The sequence below is a fragment of the Emydura macquarii genome, unplaced genomic scaffold (genome assembly GCF_026122565.2).
Source record: "Emydura macquarii macquarii isolate MOO-44397 ecotype Brisbane River unplaced genomic scaffold, CSIRO-AGI_Emac_v2 contig_1451, whole genome shotgun sequence".
NCBI classification, from domain to species: domain Eukaryota; kingdom Metazoa; phylum Chordata; order Testudines; family Chelidae; genus Emydura; species Emydura macquarii.
This window is the reverse complement of record NW_027131588.1, coordinates 175,106-193,947: the sequence shown is the minus strand read 5'-3', so window position 1 is coordinate 193,947 and position 18,842 is coordinate 175,106. Positions and strand designations below refer to the sequence as shown.

Here is an 18,842-nt window from a genome sequence, read left to right as displayed (position 1 = left end):
CTGTCAAGATCATTAAGCCTTCCTATTAGTGCCTCTAAATGATGATAGAGCTTACTTAGGATGTACACTTCAGGACAGAGACTTAAGTGAAGCATCAGCTCTATTGTGCTAAGCAATGTGCAGAGACCTCTCGTGGATACTGGACTATAAGTGAACAGTTGTAGGGAAACCTTAAGTTGCACCTGAACTAAAAGGACTGGCTGTTGCACCACACTTGGAGGGGTTATTTTGGAACTGCCAGTTGAAATACAAAGAGTATCTTCTAAAATGTGTGTCAATTCAGTTCTAGGTTTTGTTGCCAGGAGGGGTATGTGTTGTTAAAACTAAGTGTGGCACATTAAGAAATTCCCATTAAGGAGTCAAAGAGTTTCCGCATTTATTACAACCAGTGAGCCAAAAAATCCATCTCGTGAGCCTCTCGCCTGACATCGTGCAGTACCCTCTATGAGAAGTGGGTGTCCGAAAATTTTAACTCTTAATTCCGAAGTTATTTGATTTTAAAAGCCACTTGCACCAAAATGAAATCATGTTTAATATCCCTGGGCATGTCACTAAACAAAGGGATTATTAAAACCACATGAAATACCACTGCGCATGGACCTGTAATATGGTTGGAAACAAAGTCCAGCTCTAGAGGAGGTCTTGTTCAGTTGCTGCACTGCCCTGTCATGCTGAGAGCTTCACTGTTTCGTGGACTTTGTTCTATCCAGTATGGATTTGGAGCATCACAAGCTGTGGTTTTGCTTGGTGTGATTTTTCCATGCCCCCATCCAATCTTTAAACAATTTAGAAATGAATAATAACAACCATTTTAGTGTTAGGTTCCTCTCTTAGCTGCTAGTGCCAAAACTAATTTACTTGGATAACTTCCTATGCCTGGCTTTGTAAGTCATGAGCTCCTTTAAACCAGCCCTGTATATTGAATCGATGATAATCGGAGAAGTGCTAGTGAAACCCTGCACTATTCTGAATTAGAAAAATAAATGTTAAATTGAAACCCAAGAATTGCTTTTTGCTGAATATAATTAAGCACTCCCATTATTTATAGAGGTAGGTTCTGTGTGGTTCTCACTTGAAATCACTGGCATTTGCACACAGTTTGTCTAACTTGGAACACAGCATAAACGCTTTGGCACAATATACAGTTTCAGATTGTTTTAAATTTAATCTTATTTCAGATTTGAAGAAGTTATTCATTCATCTAAATTTTGAGGCACAACCTGAACATTTAGGAATAATGGTAACAGGCTAGTTTAAAAAGTCAGACTATTACTGAAGATAGCTCTTTCTCCATTTCAAAGTTTTATGGCTTTGAGAAGATTATATGAAAATGGTATATTATTACTCAATCACTGTTATGACTATGGCAAATGACAGTTAATTGCTACTAATTATCAAACAGGTAAGGACATCATAGAAGGTACCATAACGACTTTACATGACCTAAATATCACTTAGAAATAGTGCAGAATTGTGCATCTTGCACAGGTTGAGCTTTCGTAGACTGCTTCACTGTAATGGGCATGTTATCTCTAATGAAAATATATTACAAATCAGTGAAGGTTTTAACCGGAAGAATAGGCAGGCTACCATTTTCAAAAGAACCTAAAGAAATGTAGGTGCCCAACTCAGTCAATATCAAAGGGATGTGGGCATCTAACTCTGTAAAATTCCTTTGAAAGTCTGAGTCTCAATGTTCACAGATCTATTGGAAGGATGAGGTTGAAACAATTCCATTCAATGTTAAGTACAGAAAAAGACCAAAGGGAGAATAATTATCTTATTTTCTCAAATTTTTGCTCAACAAGAGAAGCCTTTTTGGCAGTGAGTGGATTGGGATATCTAACACTGGTACCACTGCGTTTTGCATTAGTAAACTTGCCATGGAAATTCTATCTTCTGGAATGGAAGGGAAATGTTAAGTTAAAGAGGAGGCTTTAGGAGATAAAAGATCAAACATTATATTACTTTCCTGCTGGATGTGTTAAATTTATCAGATATCATTTACTTATACCAAGACCAAAAATAGAAGGGTTTTGTTTCTCCTCCACTTTTCATATGACAAACTGAGTATTCTCTCAGATTGTTAGCTTTCTTCTGTTATGACAGTAGTAAACATTTTAAACCAGTGAATTCATTGCTGCCAAGAGCAGGTATACAAAGGAGACCCTGATCAAAATAGGGTTTAGATTTATTTTGAATCCTTCGTCTGAAATGTATCTCTAAGAGAGAAAACTCCCCACTAGTGCAAACCTTGGATCACATTGTGAGCTCAACCTACAAACAATGGATTACAGTCTTTGAGCAGCACACCCAGATTGCCTCACCGAAGGACCACAGACTGTGGCCCTATATAGTCATTTGTCTTGGTTACCAAAAGTTGAAATGGAAGTTCATATAACACCTCCTGTTTTAAATTATAAAAAGCCCCCCTGAACGAAACATTTACTAAGAAAAAGTACTTGCTTGTTAACTATGATTTAGGTTACACGGTTACAATACAAAGCAACAAAAATTAGCAACCTTTTTTTGAATCATAAAATATTTAATAAGGTATATTTTGGGGAATATACTGTATATAAAATTTCAGATCACAATATGAAGCGATTTGAACCTTCTCCAAGCTAGCACTGCCTTCAATGCGGTGTAGATAGATGTTTTGCCACTGATACAAGACCTACTAAAAGCATACAGTTTTAACTAATACAAAAGTGGCTTGTTTCATGATTCCTTTTTACACAACTAGAGTGTCTTGAATACCCTCCTTAAGTGCAAAAAACACAGATCACTTTACACTAATGTAGCAACAATGCATTCATATTGTTCTCATTAGTCATTAGTAGTCAACTTGCATAAGATACAAGAAAAAGCACAATGAAGCTCACAAAAATAGACTAAAAGTCAGCCTGTTCTTGCAAAAAACAACCCTCCGCCCGCCCCCCCCAAAAACCAAACAAAAAAAAAAAAAACCCAAAAAACAAACCAGCATAATGGGTAGAAAAGAAAAAAGGATTATGCACATCACAGAATTGTTTGTTCTTTAATCAAACTGGTTAAGTGCCTTGTGTGTGTGACAGTGTGTGTGTGTGTGTGTGACAGAGAGAGAGGAGAGAGAGAGAGAGAGAGAGTGTGTGTGTGTATGTGAGTGAGAGAGAATCAAACTGCATGGACCAGGCACAACTAATATTTGGGAGGCAGTGTGTAGCTAAAATTTCACTGAACTTTTTTTTTAATCCCCACAAATTATCTTCCTCTGTCCTGAGGTAGTTATAAAAAACAAACATAATTTAAGCATCAGCTAGGGTTGACCAGTCAGAGCTGAGGCTTTTGTTTTTCTCTTTTAAAAACTAGTTGTCAACTGGCCAAAACTACCTTTGATGGTGAAAGACAGCTAAGAATTGGAGTTCTCATTACACAAAAGAGATGGCTATAGGGGAAAGAGTTAGCCGCTTCAGAATGTGACAACATGTTGAGTCCCATCAAGCTGGCTGGTCCACTGTTGAATTTCCCATGTTTACTCTCCTGTATTGTCTATAAAGTCACTGGGAGAAGTCTGGTGGGAGCTGAACATATCATCGTCCTTTGCTGTAACCAGGGAAGAATTGGTCAAGTAGTGTCTGCAGTATCTTGTTGGGAACCATGGTGTAGCCCTTCCCAAGGTCATAGCGGCAGGCAGGGCAGGTGAAGACTTCAGCTCGGAAGGAGCGCTGTAAACAGCTCTAAGATGCACAATGAAAGAAAATCACAGCTTTTTTTTGTGCTAGAAAACTAGTTAGGCAAAGATTAAGCAACTATTAGAGAGCAAAGATAGTGCTCAGCACTGCTACAACTGTTACTAAGTCTTCTGATACACATTTCTGCCTTTACACAAAGCAAGACAATAAAGAACTTGTCTAATGGAGCAACAACTAAACAAAACAAAAAACATACAATCAACATCTCCCTCATCTTTATGGAAGATCCCATTATTCAATCCTCAAGGGACATACAGAGAATAACCATACACATTTCACTCCACAGAATCTTTATCAAATGTTCACTTCCATTCTCCGTTGTCCTCGGGTCTCAAAGTGGGCCCTTTTCTCCTTTCCTAGGCATATGAGTGGAGGAAGCAGAGCAGAATCTCATGGAACAGAGCCAGCCTCTGAAAGCAGCAAGGACTTAGCTAAGAGCAGCAGCAGGACAAGGAGAATCTCAGCCCCTGGCAGCAATTATATTCTCCTTGCCCTTTATGATCCTCACCATCTATCCAGACCTCTTTATTCCCCTCCTCTCCTTCCTTTGTTTTTTCCACTCCCTTATTTCTATTTATTCCCCCCTCATGATAGTCCTGTCCCCATAATAATAATTTAAATAAAAATCAGTGGTTAGATTGTAAACTCTTTGGGTAAGGCACAGTGTCTTCCTATGAGTTTGTACAGCATCTGGCACAATGAAATCTTTGTTCAGAACCAATGAATGGCTGCTACCAGATCGTAAAAAATAATCATCACATAAGTGATTTGTATTGTATGAGGTGCTAACACTAGTCTCAAAAATTAAACTTCAATGAGTACATTTTGTGCTTGGAAGATATAATGGTCCAAGTACAGTTAAGTCAAATTGTTCCTCTTCTACGGAACTAGTAAATCAATAACGTAAACCTCTAATGCAATGACAGAGCTATTCTCAGGCATCCACATCCATTTAACCGTGACCATATAGCTAACATGTAAAAACATACTGGCAGAGAAAATGCATGCAACAGAAATGATTGATAACAGGAACACAGATGACATGCACTGTGCTGTGTGTGTATATATATTCCTACACACAAAACCAAGGTTACTTTCCAGTAACTGATGTTCTTCAAGATGTGTTGCTCGTGTCCATTCCACTATAGGTGAGTGGACGCCACCATGCACAGTTCCCAGAACCCTTTCCCCTTTAGCAGACCCTGTAGGGCCAGCTCTGGAGCCCCCTGGAGTCCCGCGTGCATGCCACGGTATGCCAACTCCAGCAGCAGGGACAGAGGGTGGGTTGTGGAATGGACATGAGCAACACATCTCAAAGAACATCAGTTACTGATAAGTAACCTTGTTTTCTTCTTCGAGTGATTGCTCATGTCCATTCCACTATAGGTTACTAACAAGCAATACCTTTGAGGTGGGTAGGAGTTACCAGTGAGATGCCCTCAGCACAACTCTGACGAATCCCGCATCCTCTCTCGCCTGCTAGACAATGGTGTAGTGGGATGTGAAGGTCTGCACTGGCGAATAGGTGGCAACTTTGCAGATGTCCTGCAGGGGCACTCTCTCCAGGAAGGCTGTAGAGGAGGCTTGAGCTCTGGTTGAGTGCGCTGTGATGGTTCCTGGAAGGGGCAACCTTGCCTGCTCATAGCAGAACTTGATGCATGATGTAATCGACAAGGAGATGCGCTGGGTGGAGACAGGTAAGCCTTTCATCAGGTCAGCCACTGCAACAAAGAGCTGCGTCGATTTCCGGAACAGCTTTGTACATTTGATGTAGAAGGCCAGGGCTTGTTTCATGTCCAGCGAATTCCATCTCCTCTCCTCGTCTGAACCGTGTGGTTTGGGAAAAAACACAGGGAGAAAAATATCTTGGTTACAATGAAACTGGGAAACCACTTTGGGCAGGAAGGCTGGGTGCGGCCTCAACTGCACCTTATCCTTATAGAATAAGGGTGCTCCAAGGTCAAGACCCTCACTTCGGAGACCCTCCTAGCTGAGGTAATGGCCACCAGGAAGGCTACCTTCCATGAAAGCATGAGCAGAGGGCATGAAGCCATGGGTTCAAAGGGGGGCCCCGTGAGTCTTGAGAGGACCAGGCTGAGATCCCAGGGAGGCAAGAGGTAGCCGTCGTGTAGAAGGTTTCCTGCTGCCCAGCAAGACTTGTTGGACCTGCACCAAGCACGCTCTCTCTCCCTCCATCAGCCACAGAGCCTCCAAGCTGTGAAGAGCAGGGAATCCAGGTCCAGGTCCAACGGGTGACCATGGTCCTGGGAGAGAAGGTCGTGCCGCCTCGGGAGCTCCATGGGCGGAGCGATTGAAAGGTCCAGCAGCATGCTGAACCAGTGCTGTCTCGGCCAGGCCGGAGCAATGAGTATGACTTCTGCCCTATCCCTCTTTATTTTCAGTAGGAACTTGTGCAGGAGCAGAATGGGCGGGAACGCGTATATGACGGTTCCCGTCCAGTCGATGAGGAATACGTCGGAAATCGACCTGATCTCGCGACCTTGGAGCGAGCAGAACCTCGGGCAATTCGTGTTCCAGGCCGAAGAGAATAGTTCCAGTTGGGGAACACCCCACTTTTGGAAGATCGTAGTCATTACCTCCGGGTGCAGCGACCAGTCGTGGCGGCGTAGAAATCTCCCACTGAGGCGATCCGCCTCGTTGTTCCTCACTCCCGGGAGGTGAGAGGCAGTCAAGCAGAAGTCATGCCTCACAGCGAAGTCCCACAGACAGGTAGCTTCCTTGTAGAGAGCCAATGAATGCGCCCCTCCCTGCCTGTTTATATAAAACATAGCTGTGGTGTTGTCCATCAGCACCTGCACCACCCTGCCTGTCAGGAATCAGTGAGTGCTCAGGTTGGCGCTGATATGGGCTCCCCATCCTACATCCGAGGCGTCGGAGATTAGGGTGACCGACGGGACCAGTTCCCTGAATGGAATGCCTTTCAACACTGCCCTGGGAGACTCCACCAGTCTAGGGAGGCTAGGATGGGCTGGGGAACTGAGACAATTCAGTGGGTGTCTGCTCGGCACATATACCGAGGCTAACCACGCCTGAAGCGGCCTGAGCCTCAGGTAACTAGTTTCACTACGTACATGCAGACCACCATGTGGCCTAAAAGCTGTAGGCAGTGCCTGGCTATTGTCGTGGGGCATCGGTGCAGCTGGGAGATGACAGAGACCATCACCTTGAAACATGGCTGAGGCAGGAAGGCTCTGTCCTGGGAAGCATCCAGGGTGGCCCCAATGAATTCTGTGTGTTGCACTGGGATTAGTGTGGACTTCTGCTCGTTTATGAGCAGTCCCAGCCTGCTGCACATGGAGCAAGTGAGGGTCATGCTCTCCTGTACTTGGGACCTGGACCTGCCCCTGATCAGCCAATCGTCCAGGTAAGGAAAGATTTGCACACCCTTTTGTCTCAGGTGGGCCGCCACTACCACCATGCATTTGGTGAACACCCTTGGCACTGAAGATAGGCCAAAGGGCAGGGCTGTATATTGGTAGTGGGAGTCAGCCACTGTGAAGCGGAAGAAGGGCCTGTGGCTGGGGAGGATGGACACATGAAAGCATGCGTCCTTGAGGTTGACGGTGGCATACCAGTCCCCTGGATCCAAGGAAGGGATTATGGAAGCAAGGGAGTCCATGCGAAACCTGAGTCGTTTGACATATTTGTTTAGATGACGCAGGTCTAATATGGGTCTCAGACCCCCCTTCGCCTTGGGGATGAGGAAATACCTTGAATAAAACACCTTCCCCCTTCTGCTTTGGGGGACCATTTCCACCGCTCCTATGTTGAGGAGGGTGTCCACCTCCTGCAAGAGTTGCTCGTGAGAGGGGTCCCTGAAGAAGGACTGAGAGAGAGGGTTGTTTGGGGGGGATAGATGTAAACTGTAGGTCATAGCCCACTGAGACTATCCCAAGGACCCAACGAAATGGTGGAGGCTATGGCCCTACCCGCCGAGTCAGCAGCATCACTGGATGTTTGGAGCACTGCCCTAGCCACCGTGATTCCTTCATCCAGGATGGTGGTGAAGTCTGCGGCCTGGTCGTGGGGAAGGGCAAACCGCCTGAGGGAGTCCCACAGGTTGAAATTATATCTCCCCAGGAGGGCCTGATGGTTGGCAATCCTGAACTGCAGGGCTGCCGTGGAATAAATTTTTCTCCCAAACAAATCCAACTTTTTGTTGTCTTTTTTCTTGGGAATAGACCCTGTCTGACCCTGCCTGTCCCGCTGGTTGGCTGCGTCTACCATCAGGGTTCCCAGGGCCGGGTGAGTAAACAGATTCTCGAACCCTTCGGCCGGGACATAATATTTTTTATCAGCCACCTCTGACAAAGGGGTGACCGAGGAAAGGGTTTATCACAGGGCCTTAACAATTTTGAGGACCCTATCATGGATTGGGGCAGCCGCTATCAGCACATTGAAGAGGGTATCATCGGCCTCCACTAACTCCTTACTTCCAGCCCCAAGTTAGAGGCCACCCTCCTGAGCAGCTCCTGGTGCGCCCTGAAATCGTCCATGTGGTCCCAGGAGACAGCCTCGTCTGGGGAGAAGGAAAAGTACTGCCAAGGTGCGCCCTGCAGGTGCTCCCCACCTGCCAGAGGGATGCACTCGTACAGGGTCCCTCCATGGGGTCTGACTCCTCGTCCGAGGAGCAGTGGCTATGGGCCTTCACCTGTGCCAGGGGCACGGACTGCACCCCCGCTGACAGGGTGGATTGGGGCCTCGGTCCCATCTGGATGTCCCATGGGGCCCAATAAGGCCATTGTTGTGGCAATTGTCCCTGAGGCCAAACCGGGGCTGACTGGGCCACCTGCTGTGACACCTTGTGGGCACGCCGGATGTCCCGATGACTGTCCCCCCTGTGGGACCTCAAGCCACTAGACTGGCGGTGCCATGGCCGTCCTCAGTCCCGGGTGCTGTGCCGTCCCAGGGATCGTCTCCTCGAAACCTCCAACGCGGAGGATGACGAGGACCGCCTCTGTCGCCATGAACAGTGCCAATGGATGGAGGCACACTCCGAAGAGCTCTCGGTATGGGAGCGCCGTCTCGGTACAGAGAACTTGCGATGCCGCTTGCCCCTTTATGATAGAGACCAGCGCCCTCTGAACTCTGCAGTGCCGAGCCTGACTCTGGTGACCAGGTTCCACGTCACGGATTGTGTGGTTCAGGGTCCTCGTATGGCAACCGAGTTCCACGCCGCCTCCGTGCAGGCGAACCCCTCAGTGCTGAGTCCTCCGACGGTGACCGGGTTCTGCACCGCCTGGGTGTAAGCGAGCTCCTCGGTGCCGGGGATCTGGAGCAGAAGTGTCTGAGCGCTGCCTGGCAGACCTTGACCAGTGCTGCCTCCAGTGCTGGGGACCCGTGTCGGCACTGAGAGGGAGACTGCATCCTGAATCAAAGCAGGCCAGCTCGATGACGCTGACCTGGAGCGACTGCTGGGGGAGCATACTCGCTCTATCCCCGGTGGCCGTCTGGCGGGAGATCTTCCTCCCCGTACTGGGGATCTTCACCACCTTTTGGGGGGACTCAACATCGGCTTGCCTTGGGACACCGGCCCCTTCTCCCTCAGGGGTGGGGTGGGGGGTGGTGGAGGTGGTGTAGGCAAGGCCAACAAGGCTCTCACTGCCTTAAAAGCCTCCAGCATCGACGGTGTTGGCAGGGGCACTCTCCCACTTCCAGGAGTTGGGGGAGGCTCCCTGCTTGGAGATACCGGCGCCCTAGAAAACTCAACGGGCCGTAGTCGGTGCATCTCTGCACCCAACTCTGCCCGTACCGACGGCGCAGGGGAGTGTCCGCGCTCCGCGCGCTGTCTCTTCTTCTTCGGCACCGGGGATGTTGCTCGGTGCCGAAGTGGAGCGGGACGGCTCGGATGCCAGGTGGAGCGCTGCCTCCATGAGCAGGGCTTTTAATCGGATCTCTCGGTCCTTCTGAGTCCACTGTTTAAAAGCCCTGCATATCTTACACTTGTCTTTCCTGTGCTCTTCCCCCAAGCACTTAAGGCACCCATCGTGGGGGTCGCTGAGCGAGAAAACCTTCCCGCAGGAGGCACACGGCTTAAATCCAGGTGACCAGGGCATCCCGGCTGCTCTAAGTACTTCAGGGACTTCTTATCTAACTACACTTAACACTACTTAACAACTACTTAAAACTAACTAAAGTACTTTGAATAACAAAGAGTTCAAACATGGGGAATAGTACTTGCAGAGAGCAAGGCTAGTTCCAGCAACTGTCACAGGTAGAAAGAAGGGGGGGCATAGGGCCGGCAGTGCCTCATATACCACAGCATGCGTGTGGGACTTCAGGGGGCACCAGAGCCAGCCCTATGGGTCTGCTAAGGGGAAAAAAGTTCCAGGAACCGTGCATGGTAGCATGCACTCACCTATAGTGGAATGGACATGAGCAATCACTCGAAGAAGAACATTTTCTTTCTCTATGTATATGTATATACAAAGTCATTAGGGAATACAGTGTTTACTAGAATCACTCTGGTACCAAGTCTTCAAGTTTGAAAATATGAAGTTTATACATATGAAGTTTTATAGCTATAGACTCAAACAGCTTAATCTATTTAGTGTAACAAAGTGAAGGTTAAGGGCTGATTTGATTACAGTCTATAGGCCCCAACATGGAGAACAAATCATTTGATAAATGGGCTCTTCAATCTAGCAGAGAAAGATATAACATGATCCAATGGCTGGAAGTTGAAGCCAGACAAATTCTGACTGAAAATAAGATCAACATTTTTAACACTGAGGGTAATTAACCATTGGAACAATTTACCTAGGGTCATGGTTGATTCTGTCACCAGCAAATTTTAAATCAAGATTGGATGCTTTTCTAAAATATATGATCTAGGAATTATTTTGGAGAAATTCTATGGCCTGTTTTATACAGGAGGTCAGACTAGATGATCACAATGGTTCCTTCTGGCCTTGGAATATATGAATTTAATATAATTTCCCAAGGGTGCCTGTCAAATAGTGTTAAGATACCATAAGTTATTCAGGTAATATGCCATGTAAGTTGTATTTTGTTGTTTTATCTAACCATTTGTAGAATTTGATATCTTGCATTCTTTCCTAAATACATTAAATAAGCTCTGTCTTACTGTTCCAACGTCTAACTACTGGACCAAGTCAGTCCCTAGTGTAATTGCACTGATACCAATGGAATGATATTAAGGGAATTTTGACACATCATGTCTATTTAAAAAAAACCACCCTAATACATTTCCATTTAAAAAAAATATATAAAATGGAAGAAAATACAGATTAGTCAATTAACATAAACCATTATCACAGCAAATTGGGAGCAAACTTGTTGCTTTCCTTGGTCAGAATGCTTGGTATAATTATTGTCTTGCTAAAATATAAAGTGGCTTAGTTGACTGGTGCCTCAGTGCCAGAAATTCAACCCAGAGCAGGACAGAGTTTGTACTTACTTTACAGACGTTATGGAGGCACTCTGTTGTCACTGGCTGGTAAACCAGCTCCTGGCAGCAGACACACATAAAGGATTGTTCCAGTTTCTTCAGAAAATTCTAGTGTACAGCAAAGGAAAGAAAAAATGGGATGAGAACATTCTATTCAGGGCACATCCATGAACATGGCAAATACATAAGAAATGAACAACACCATTATCCTCATTGTCTAAAATTATTGTAGCTAATGCAGTTTTTAACAAGGGCAAATCATTTGCCCAGCTACTATAGTAACCATACCTATTTAAAATATGTACAAATTTAAACCTGCTGGGCTAAATTTTGCTTTCCTTTACACAGCTGTAAATCCAGAGTAACTGAGAACAGAATTGGGCCCTGTGAGTGTTGGGTAAAAGCACAAAGAGAAGCCTATTCTCATATGAAAGCTGCTATATTGATCCATATTTTACATAAGTGTTATTCTTCTCCTAAGCCTTGGGTTCTAGGCAGGTCAGGAGTTCCCGAGTTAGTGCTGATTAATAATTTTGCACAAGTGCCAAGAGTAGGGAAATCCACACTTCTCCATGATTACATGAGAACTTGATTTTGAAGGTAAATGGGAGTTACTTACTGAAGGTTCTTCAAGATGTGTGCTCCCTATCTGGATTCCATATGTGAGTATGCATGCATGTCAAGTGCTGGAGCCAGAACTGTTTGAAGTAGTATCCGTCAACGTGTATGTGCGTCAGCCACATGGTGTGTCCAAGGTCTTATGAGTTCCCTCTTACTCACAGGCACAGAGCCTGTAGCAGAGGGGATGGGCAGCAGCAGTGGGCGGGATTGGAATCCAGATAGGGACCACACATCTCAAAGAACATCCAGTTACAAGTAACCTCTATTTCTTCTTCGAGTGGCGGTCCCTATGTGGATTCCATAATGGGTAGTGTAGCGAGCAGTATTCAGTGTGGAGGTGGGAGCGAGGGCTCACTAGAAGTGAGAGTTTGTAGGACTGTGTGGCCAACTGCCGCATCAGCTGCTGCTGCCTGGGCTATGGCATAGTGAGCAGTGAAAGTGTGGATGCTGCTACTTTACAAATGTCCTGTCATGGGACATTTGTGAGGAGGGCAGACGTGAGGGCAGTGATGCCAGGTGGTACAGAAACTCAGGAAAGGGAGAAAAACTCTGTGATGCAGCAGGAGATCCATTTAGAGAGGTGTTGGGAGGAAAAGGTGCAGCTTCAGCATTGTTCTACTACAGTGAGAAAGAGTCTGGGTGAAGTTTGGAAAGTGCGGGTGATTTGAGACTTGGGATGGAGTCATAGGGAGACCTTGTCCTTGTGCAATACGGTAAAGGATGGGTCAGCCATCATAGCTGCCAGTTCACTAACTCATCGGGCAGAGATGATGGACACTAAAAAAGACCATCTTCATGGAGAGGTGGGTGAAGTATCAATTGGCCAGGGGCTCAAAGGATGGCCTAGTGAGAGCTGAAAGGATGAGGTTAAGGTCCCAAGGGCAAGGAGGCTTACGAAAGGAAGGTATCGAGGAGATCTCAGAGGAATTGAGTGACGGTTGGGTGGCTAAAGGCAAAGAAGCCATCTATAGACGGGAGGAAGACACTGAGCGCTGCCAGGTGGACTCGAATGGAGGCGTGTATCCAAGGGAGAAGCACATCCCCTTGAGAGCCCTGCCCAAGAGCACCGCTGGAGCAGAAAAGGGGAAGCTTGTGGTTGGTAGCTGTTGCAAAAAGGTTCCAAGCGTCGTGTGACCCATTGATGGAACATGGATCGAAGAATGGGATCGTGGAGTTCCCATTCGTGGCTGCAATGAAAGGAGCGGCTGAGAATGTTCGCAAAGTTGTTGTCGATACTTGGTAGATGGACTGCATGAAGTGTGTAGGTACCAGTTGCACAGGTGGATTGCCTCCAGACAAAGGATCGGAGACCTGGCTCCTCCTTGTTTGTTTATATAGCGATAACAGCTGTCATGTTGTCAGAGAAGTGTTGCACATGTCTGGAGTAGATGAGAGAAAAAAGTGGTTTGCAGATGTCCTGGACAGCTTAGTTCTAGGATATTGATGTGCACCCTTGCTTCTCTAGAGGATCAGAAGCCTTTGGTCCTGTGGCCCTCTATGTGAGCGCCCAAGCTCACAAGTGATGTATCCATGGTGAGGGTGGTGTAGGAAGGGTTAAAAGGGGTACCCGCCATAATCTTGGATGGGAAGACCATGGACCATGAGAGGGAAGTCAAAACTGAGGGCGGGAGGAGGCATACAGAGTGACGATGGTGCATGTTGCCATATGTCCCAGAAGTGAAACATACTGTCGGAGGCATGTGTGGGGACAATGTTGCAATTTCATGATAAGGGAAGTGAGAACAGTGAAGTGGTCTGTCAGGAGGAAGGCCTGTCCCACAAAAGAATCCAAGTGTGATCCTATAAAGATAGTTCGCGGGTAGGCACGTAAGTAGACTCTTTGATGCAGATACCCAAGCTGGTGAGGAGATCCCACAGTGTATGGATGATAACGAGGAGATGTTCAAGGAATGATGCCACTTGGAGCCAGTCATCCAGGTATGGGAGAGGGAGTGGCCCAGGAGTTGCATATAGGCCACAACTACTGCGAAGAAGACCTTTGTGAAAACATGAGGATGGTGATCCTGAAAGGGAGGACTCAGAAATGATAATGGGAGTGTCCCACCATGAAGCGAAGGAATTTGCGATGGGCAGGATGGATGTCCACATGGAATTATGCATCCTTCATATCGAGAATCACGAACCAGGCTCCAGGGGGAAAGAAGGGGATGATTTGGGGGAGACTGACCATTCAGAAATGGAACTTGTGGATAAACTGGTTTACCCGTTGATCCAGAATATTTTTCAGTATAAGGAAATAGCGGGAGTAGAAGCCATGGCCAGAGTAGTGGTGTGGACATATTTTATGGTGCCCTTTTGGTGTACGCCTCCTTTTAGAGAAGGTTGTGTTGAGATGGGGCTCTAGAGTTCCCAAGGGGAGGGTGACAAGTAGGGAAGGTGAAGAACTCTGTGAGGTACTTCTGGTAGATGATATCTAATACCCAGTGATTGGTGGTAATCTTGCTCCAATTGTGTGCAAAAAGAGCAAGAACGCCCTGGAAGGCAACTGAAGTGACAGGAGGAAGAGTGGAGAGGGGCTCGTGGGTCTTGAGGGAAAAGTCAAAAGGGTTGTTTGGAGAGGCACTGTGGGTAAGTAAAGGAGGTGGAGGTAGCAGGATATCTAAGCTGTTGGGAGTGTTGGCAACAGCAGTGCTGTTCCTGCTGGGGTAGAGGGTAGGGTTGGTAGGCAGGTCAGGTGGGATATCAAGGTTGGAAGGAAGCCTAGTGTTGGTGGTGAGTTGGAGCTGGAGCATAAAGACACAAGGACCGAAGCATGGCACTGAGTCTTTGAGCGAGTGAAGACTCTAGTCGGTCTTATTGCTGAAGAGTTTCTGGTTATCGAAAGGTAAGTCCCTCAAGGGTGGTTTGGACCTCTTTAGGGAGACCAGAAGTCTGAACCCAGGAGTCCCTGCGAAGAACTACATCTGATGCTAGGGAGCATGATGCCGTATCTACTGTATCGACCACTGCTTGTAGGGAGACAGCCACTAGTTTATCCTCATCAATGAGGAACTTAAATTCCATTTGTTTATCCTCCAGAAGTAAGGCTTGAAACTCCACCAATTTAGAGTATGATTGGAAGTCAGTATAACCTGGTAACTGACAAAACAATTGCAAACCTGCTGACGAATAAACTTTGCACCTGCTCAGATAAAGCTTTTTGGCCACTTGATGTGGAGGAGTGGTCCTAAAATGCTGCTGTCAGGCGTGCTCCATTCATTGCCTTTTGTACCATGAGAGACCTGGGTGGTGGGTATGTAAAAAGGAAGTCAGTGCCCTTGGCTGGGACAAAGTAGTGCCTGTCTGCTTGTTTGGGTGTTGGGGTACAGGATGCCAATGCATGCCAGACAGCCAGGGCTGGCTGAAAGAGTGCGCTATGGATAGGGAGTGTGGTATGTGAGGGCCTGCTGGTGCAGGATGTCCAGGAAATCATCCTGGGGATCTGTCACATCCATAGCTAGAAGGTTGAGGGCTGTTGCTATGCGATGCAAGAGGTCCTGGTACTGGCCAGGGTCATTGGGAGGGGTGGGGGGGGGGACAGAGAGGGAGGGATGAGTGCCTCATCCGAGGATGATGAGGCTCCAGTCAGGATTGGTGGTTCCAATGGTTCCAGTAGTGCTGGGGGGGATGGTGGTGTCCTATGGTTCCTTAATATCGCAGGAGGGGCAGTGTATATGGGTGAGGGCTGACAATGAGGAGGCAGTGGTACTCCATGGCCATGACAGGGGTCCCAGTGGTGCCAGTAGGACCAGGCATACAGGTCCGTGTGCACCGGTGGCCCATGGGGGTATTGGAACCACGGCTCCACAGGAGGTGCATATGCTGGCATGTAAGGCAAGTGTTGCAGCTCTGGACTATACGAACATGCCAGTGAAAGGGTCGAGTCCTGTTCAGAGGATCATTCAGAGTCTGATGGCTGGTCTGGGAAGGGCAGCACCATTGGAGTGGGCAAAGCCTGTGGTGCTGGTTAGGCCTGTGATGAAGTTCCAAGGCTGCATGGCCAGCAGCTGACAGAAGAACCGTTTGTGCACCAGTAATAGAGACTGCATGATCCCAGACGAACTGTGCTGCATCTGCACAGGGCAGAAGCAGTTCTGCTGTGGGTGTGAGGGGAGAGAGTCGGCTAGGCATGTGTGGTACTCAGCGTGAAAGGCCAGACGGACCCAGCAGTGTGGACAGAGCCAGGAGCTCCAGTGGTGGGCCAGTGACCAAGGCAGAAGACGACACTGGTTGGTCACAGCATTGCTTAGTCTTGTGTTCTGCCTTAGATTTCTTCGGAGGTGGTGCAGCCAGATAATTGCACCACTTCTCACCTGACCTGGCATGGCTCGGGGAGGCAATACTGCATCCCCCTTGGGGATCCGCCCTTATGCCCATGGCTGTGCTTTTTATGAACACAGTGGGCTTTTGCTGGTGCCGCCGGTACTGTTGGTGGCACTGGTGCTACCCTGGCAGAAGAACTGCTCACTGATGGTGAAGCTGGGTGCTCTGGTGGGTCCACTGATGCCACATTCGAGTGTGCACATGGGCGCTTTGCCTCCTTCATGAGATGCTTACGAAGCCTGAGTTCTCGAGCCTCATGGGTCTGCGGTGGAAAGGTGCAGCAGATGGAACAACAGGTGACAACATGGGCTTCACTGAGGCAGTAAAGACAGCATTAGTGTTGGTGCGCATCGCTCACTGAGAAGGAGCGCAGGATGAAGCACAGTTCTTAAAAGCGGTTGACGGGGCATAGTCCCCCGCAACAGGCAGGATGCTCTGCATGGGTAGAACAACAGGAAGCTAACTACTCTATGACTACTAATTATCAACTTACTAATAAAAGAACTATATATAACTATAGAAACAATCGTTATGCTATGCAATTCAAAATAACAAGGAGAACACAGGGGTTCCAACTCTGGCCATGCAGTGGTAAGAGGGAACAGGAGAGGCACTGACCTGTGCATTCTCATAAGACCTCGGATGCACCACATGGCCGATGCATGCCAAACATGCGGGTCGAGTGATACTACTTCAAACAGTTCAGGCATATGCGCACCCACATCAAGAATCCAAATAGGGACCAGCACTCAAAGAATAAGCATAGTTAGCTTGTTTATACTCTAGCTTCCTTTTTTTCATATTGGACAATCAGTTACACATGAGTTACACATTTCTTCCAAAAAAAACCCTGGTATTACTCCCACACCTGCAGAAATATTTTGTATCTAATACAGTCCCCATCCATCCTCTGCCAATGTCATCTATTTCTATATTCTGCTCGTCTCATGCTTACATGACTAAACTGTTGTTTACTGTTTTTTCTTGGATTGTAGACTTCATGGGAAGGAATCATGCTAAGCACATTAATAATAAATAACGAACACTAAACTTGTTATACTTTTGTTTTTTAAATTGACTTAAATTTGTGATTTTGGGTATTTGGTTGGGATCAGTCTTCTTCAACCTTTCACACCCACGACAATACAGCATGGCTATCTGAGGGAGAAAGCTGGTCCATGGTGAAGCTAACTTTCCTGCTTCTCCAAGTCCTCCTGAGAATCCAGGTTATGAAAAGTATTATTAGTTCCACATTAATGTCTGTCAAAACAATAAGACCTAGGGATTCTCAGCAGGAGTCAGAAAACATGGGAAGTTATACCTGCATTAAGTCATCATTGTTCCCTCCTGAAGCTGCTTTGTCACAGATGTGCAATATTCTAGCAAAATGATCTTTACTTCTCTACACAGAGAGGAGCAAAGCATCTAACCCTTTTCCCTGGAGCAAGCCGCCTCCGAACATTATTGTAGTCACACAAGCATGTGGCTAGTTTAATTGCTTTCCTCTAAGCTGTGAAAACAGATGAAAAGAAAAGTAAAAGTAAAGTAAAAGTAAAGGTTCATCCTTAATTCTCAGTCTTCTCAAAGCAACCCTGTGGGACAGGGCAAATTTGTACTGGGTTTTTTTTAGAAACACAGTAGGCCTTACACAGATTCTAGCTCTGGTATTTTAGTTGCTCAACAGCCCCTCACTCAATAGAAGTAAAACAGTGAATTTAGGATCCTACAAAATGTAGACATTTAAAATATTTAATATTAGAATTGTTTGATTCAAATTGAACCACATATATAGTACAAGTTAAAACAGTGAACATCAGTGTCCTTTAATTGTCAAGAGGTGTATTTACAGTGCAGAGATCTAGCTGACTCCCCTTAACATTAGTGTGAGCTGTATGGAAATGTATACAGTATCATGCAGAATTATAGGTCGCAATCTAGAGGAAAACTGCTTTCCAGGAACTGGATTCCCCCCAAGCTAGTATAGTCTATTGTTACACATGCATGTTACTATACCCTCATGTTATGTATAACTTTAGGAGTAAAACCTCTCCAGCCATTTAAAAAAGTTAATACATATGCTTTGGATGGAACACAGGAAAATGGCTCATAACTTTACATCAGCTCTTTTATAACCACCAGTCTAGCAGCTGTGTAGCGGCAGGATATCTTAAGTGGAAGAATAGGGAACTACATGCGCTTCTGCTTTCAGAGAACTCCTATTAATAATAAGTAAATAGTTCCTGCTAATTCCCAAATAAATGGAATTTTTCAGTGTTCATTTTTAGGCATCCTATTTTACTGCTTTGAATTTTTCTGAAGTCCCTTTTCTTTAGTTTTGCTAGGATCTTTTGTTCTGTCCTTTCCCTGTGTGTGTGACATTTAACATAGTTGCTGATAGCTGGCTTTTCGAGCACTGGCTCTGCAAACTGTTTGTGTATTGTATTTTTTCTCTCTAGGATCAATCTATACACTACTACTAATACTTCTACAGCAATCTACATATTCAAAACAATTTACATGATCAACTAATTACAACCAATATATTTGGTTTGTGTGCTTATTTCCTTAAACATTGTCCTCTACTGGACATTATGTCAGTCACATCTACTCAAGAGCATTTGCTCACCCCTCTGATGATGGCAGCTCAGAGAACCATGAGGGCAAAAGAGAGATACGAAGAGGGAGGTGAGATGGAAAGAAAAAGCGAGGCTGGGATGGGAAAAGCAGAGGTA

General features: G+C 46.3%; 1 protein-coding gene across 2 annotated transcripts in view; it reads right to left on the bottom strand.

The window, feature by feature from the left end:
- Positions 1-2,343: 2,343 nt before the first annotated feature.
- UHRF2 (ubiquitin like with PHD and ring finger domains 2) overlaps positions 2,344-18,842 on the bottom strand; it is a 165,231-nt gene continuing 148,732 nt past the window's right edge. Inside the window, exons 15-16 of one of the 2 annotated variants that reach the window (XM_067553073.1) lie at positions 11,176-11,274; positions 2,344-3,719 (exon numbers count right to left, since the gene is read on the bottom strand). In XM_067553073.1, coding sequence (XP_067409174.1) covers positions 3,573-3,719; positions 11,176-11,274 — 246 coding nt within the window. In that variant the 3' untranslated portion in view covers positions 2,344-3,572. The remainder of the gene's footprint in view (positions 3,720-11,175; positions 11,275-18,842) is intronic. The other variant, XM_067553074.1, reaches the window with a different exon arrangement.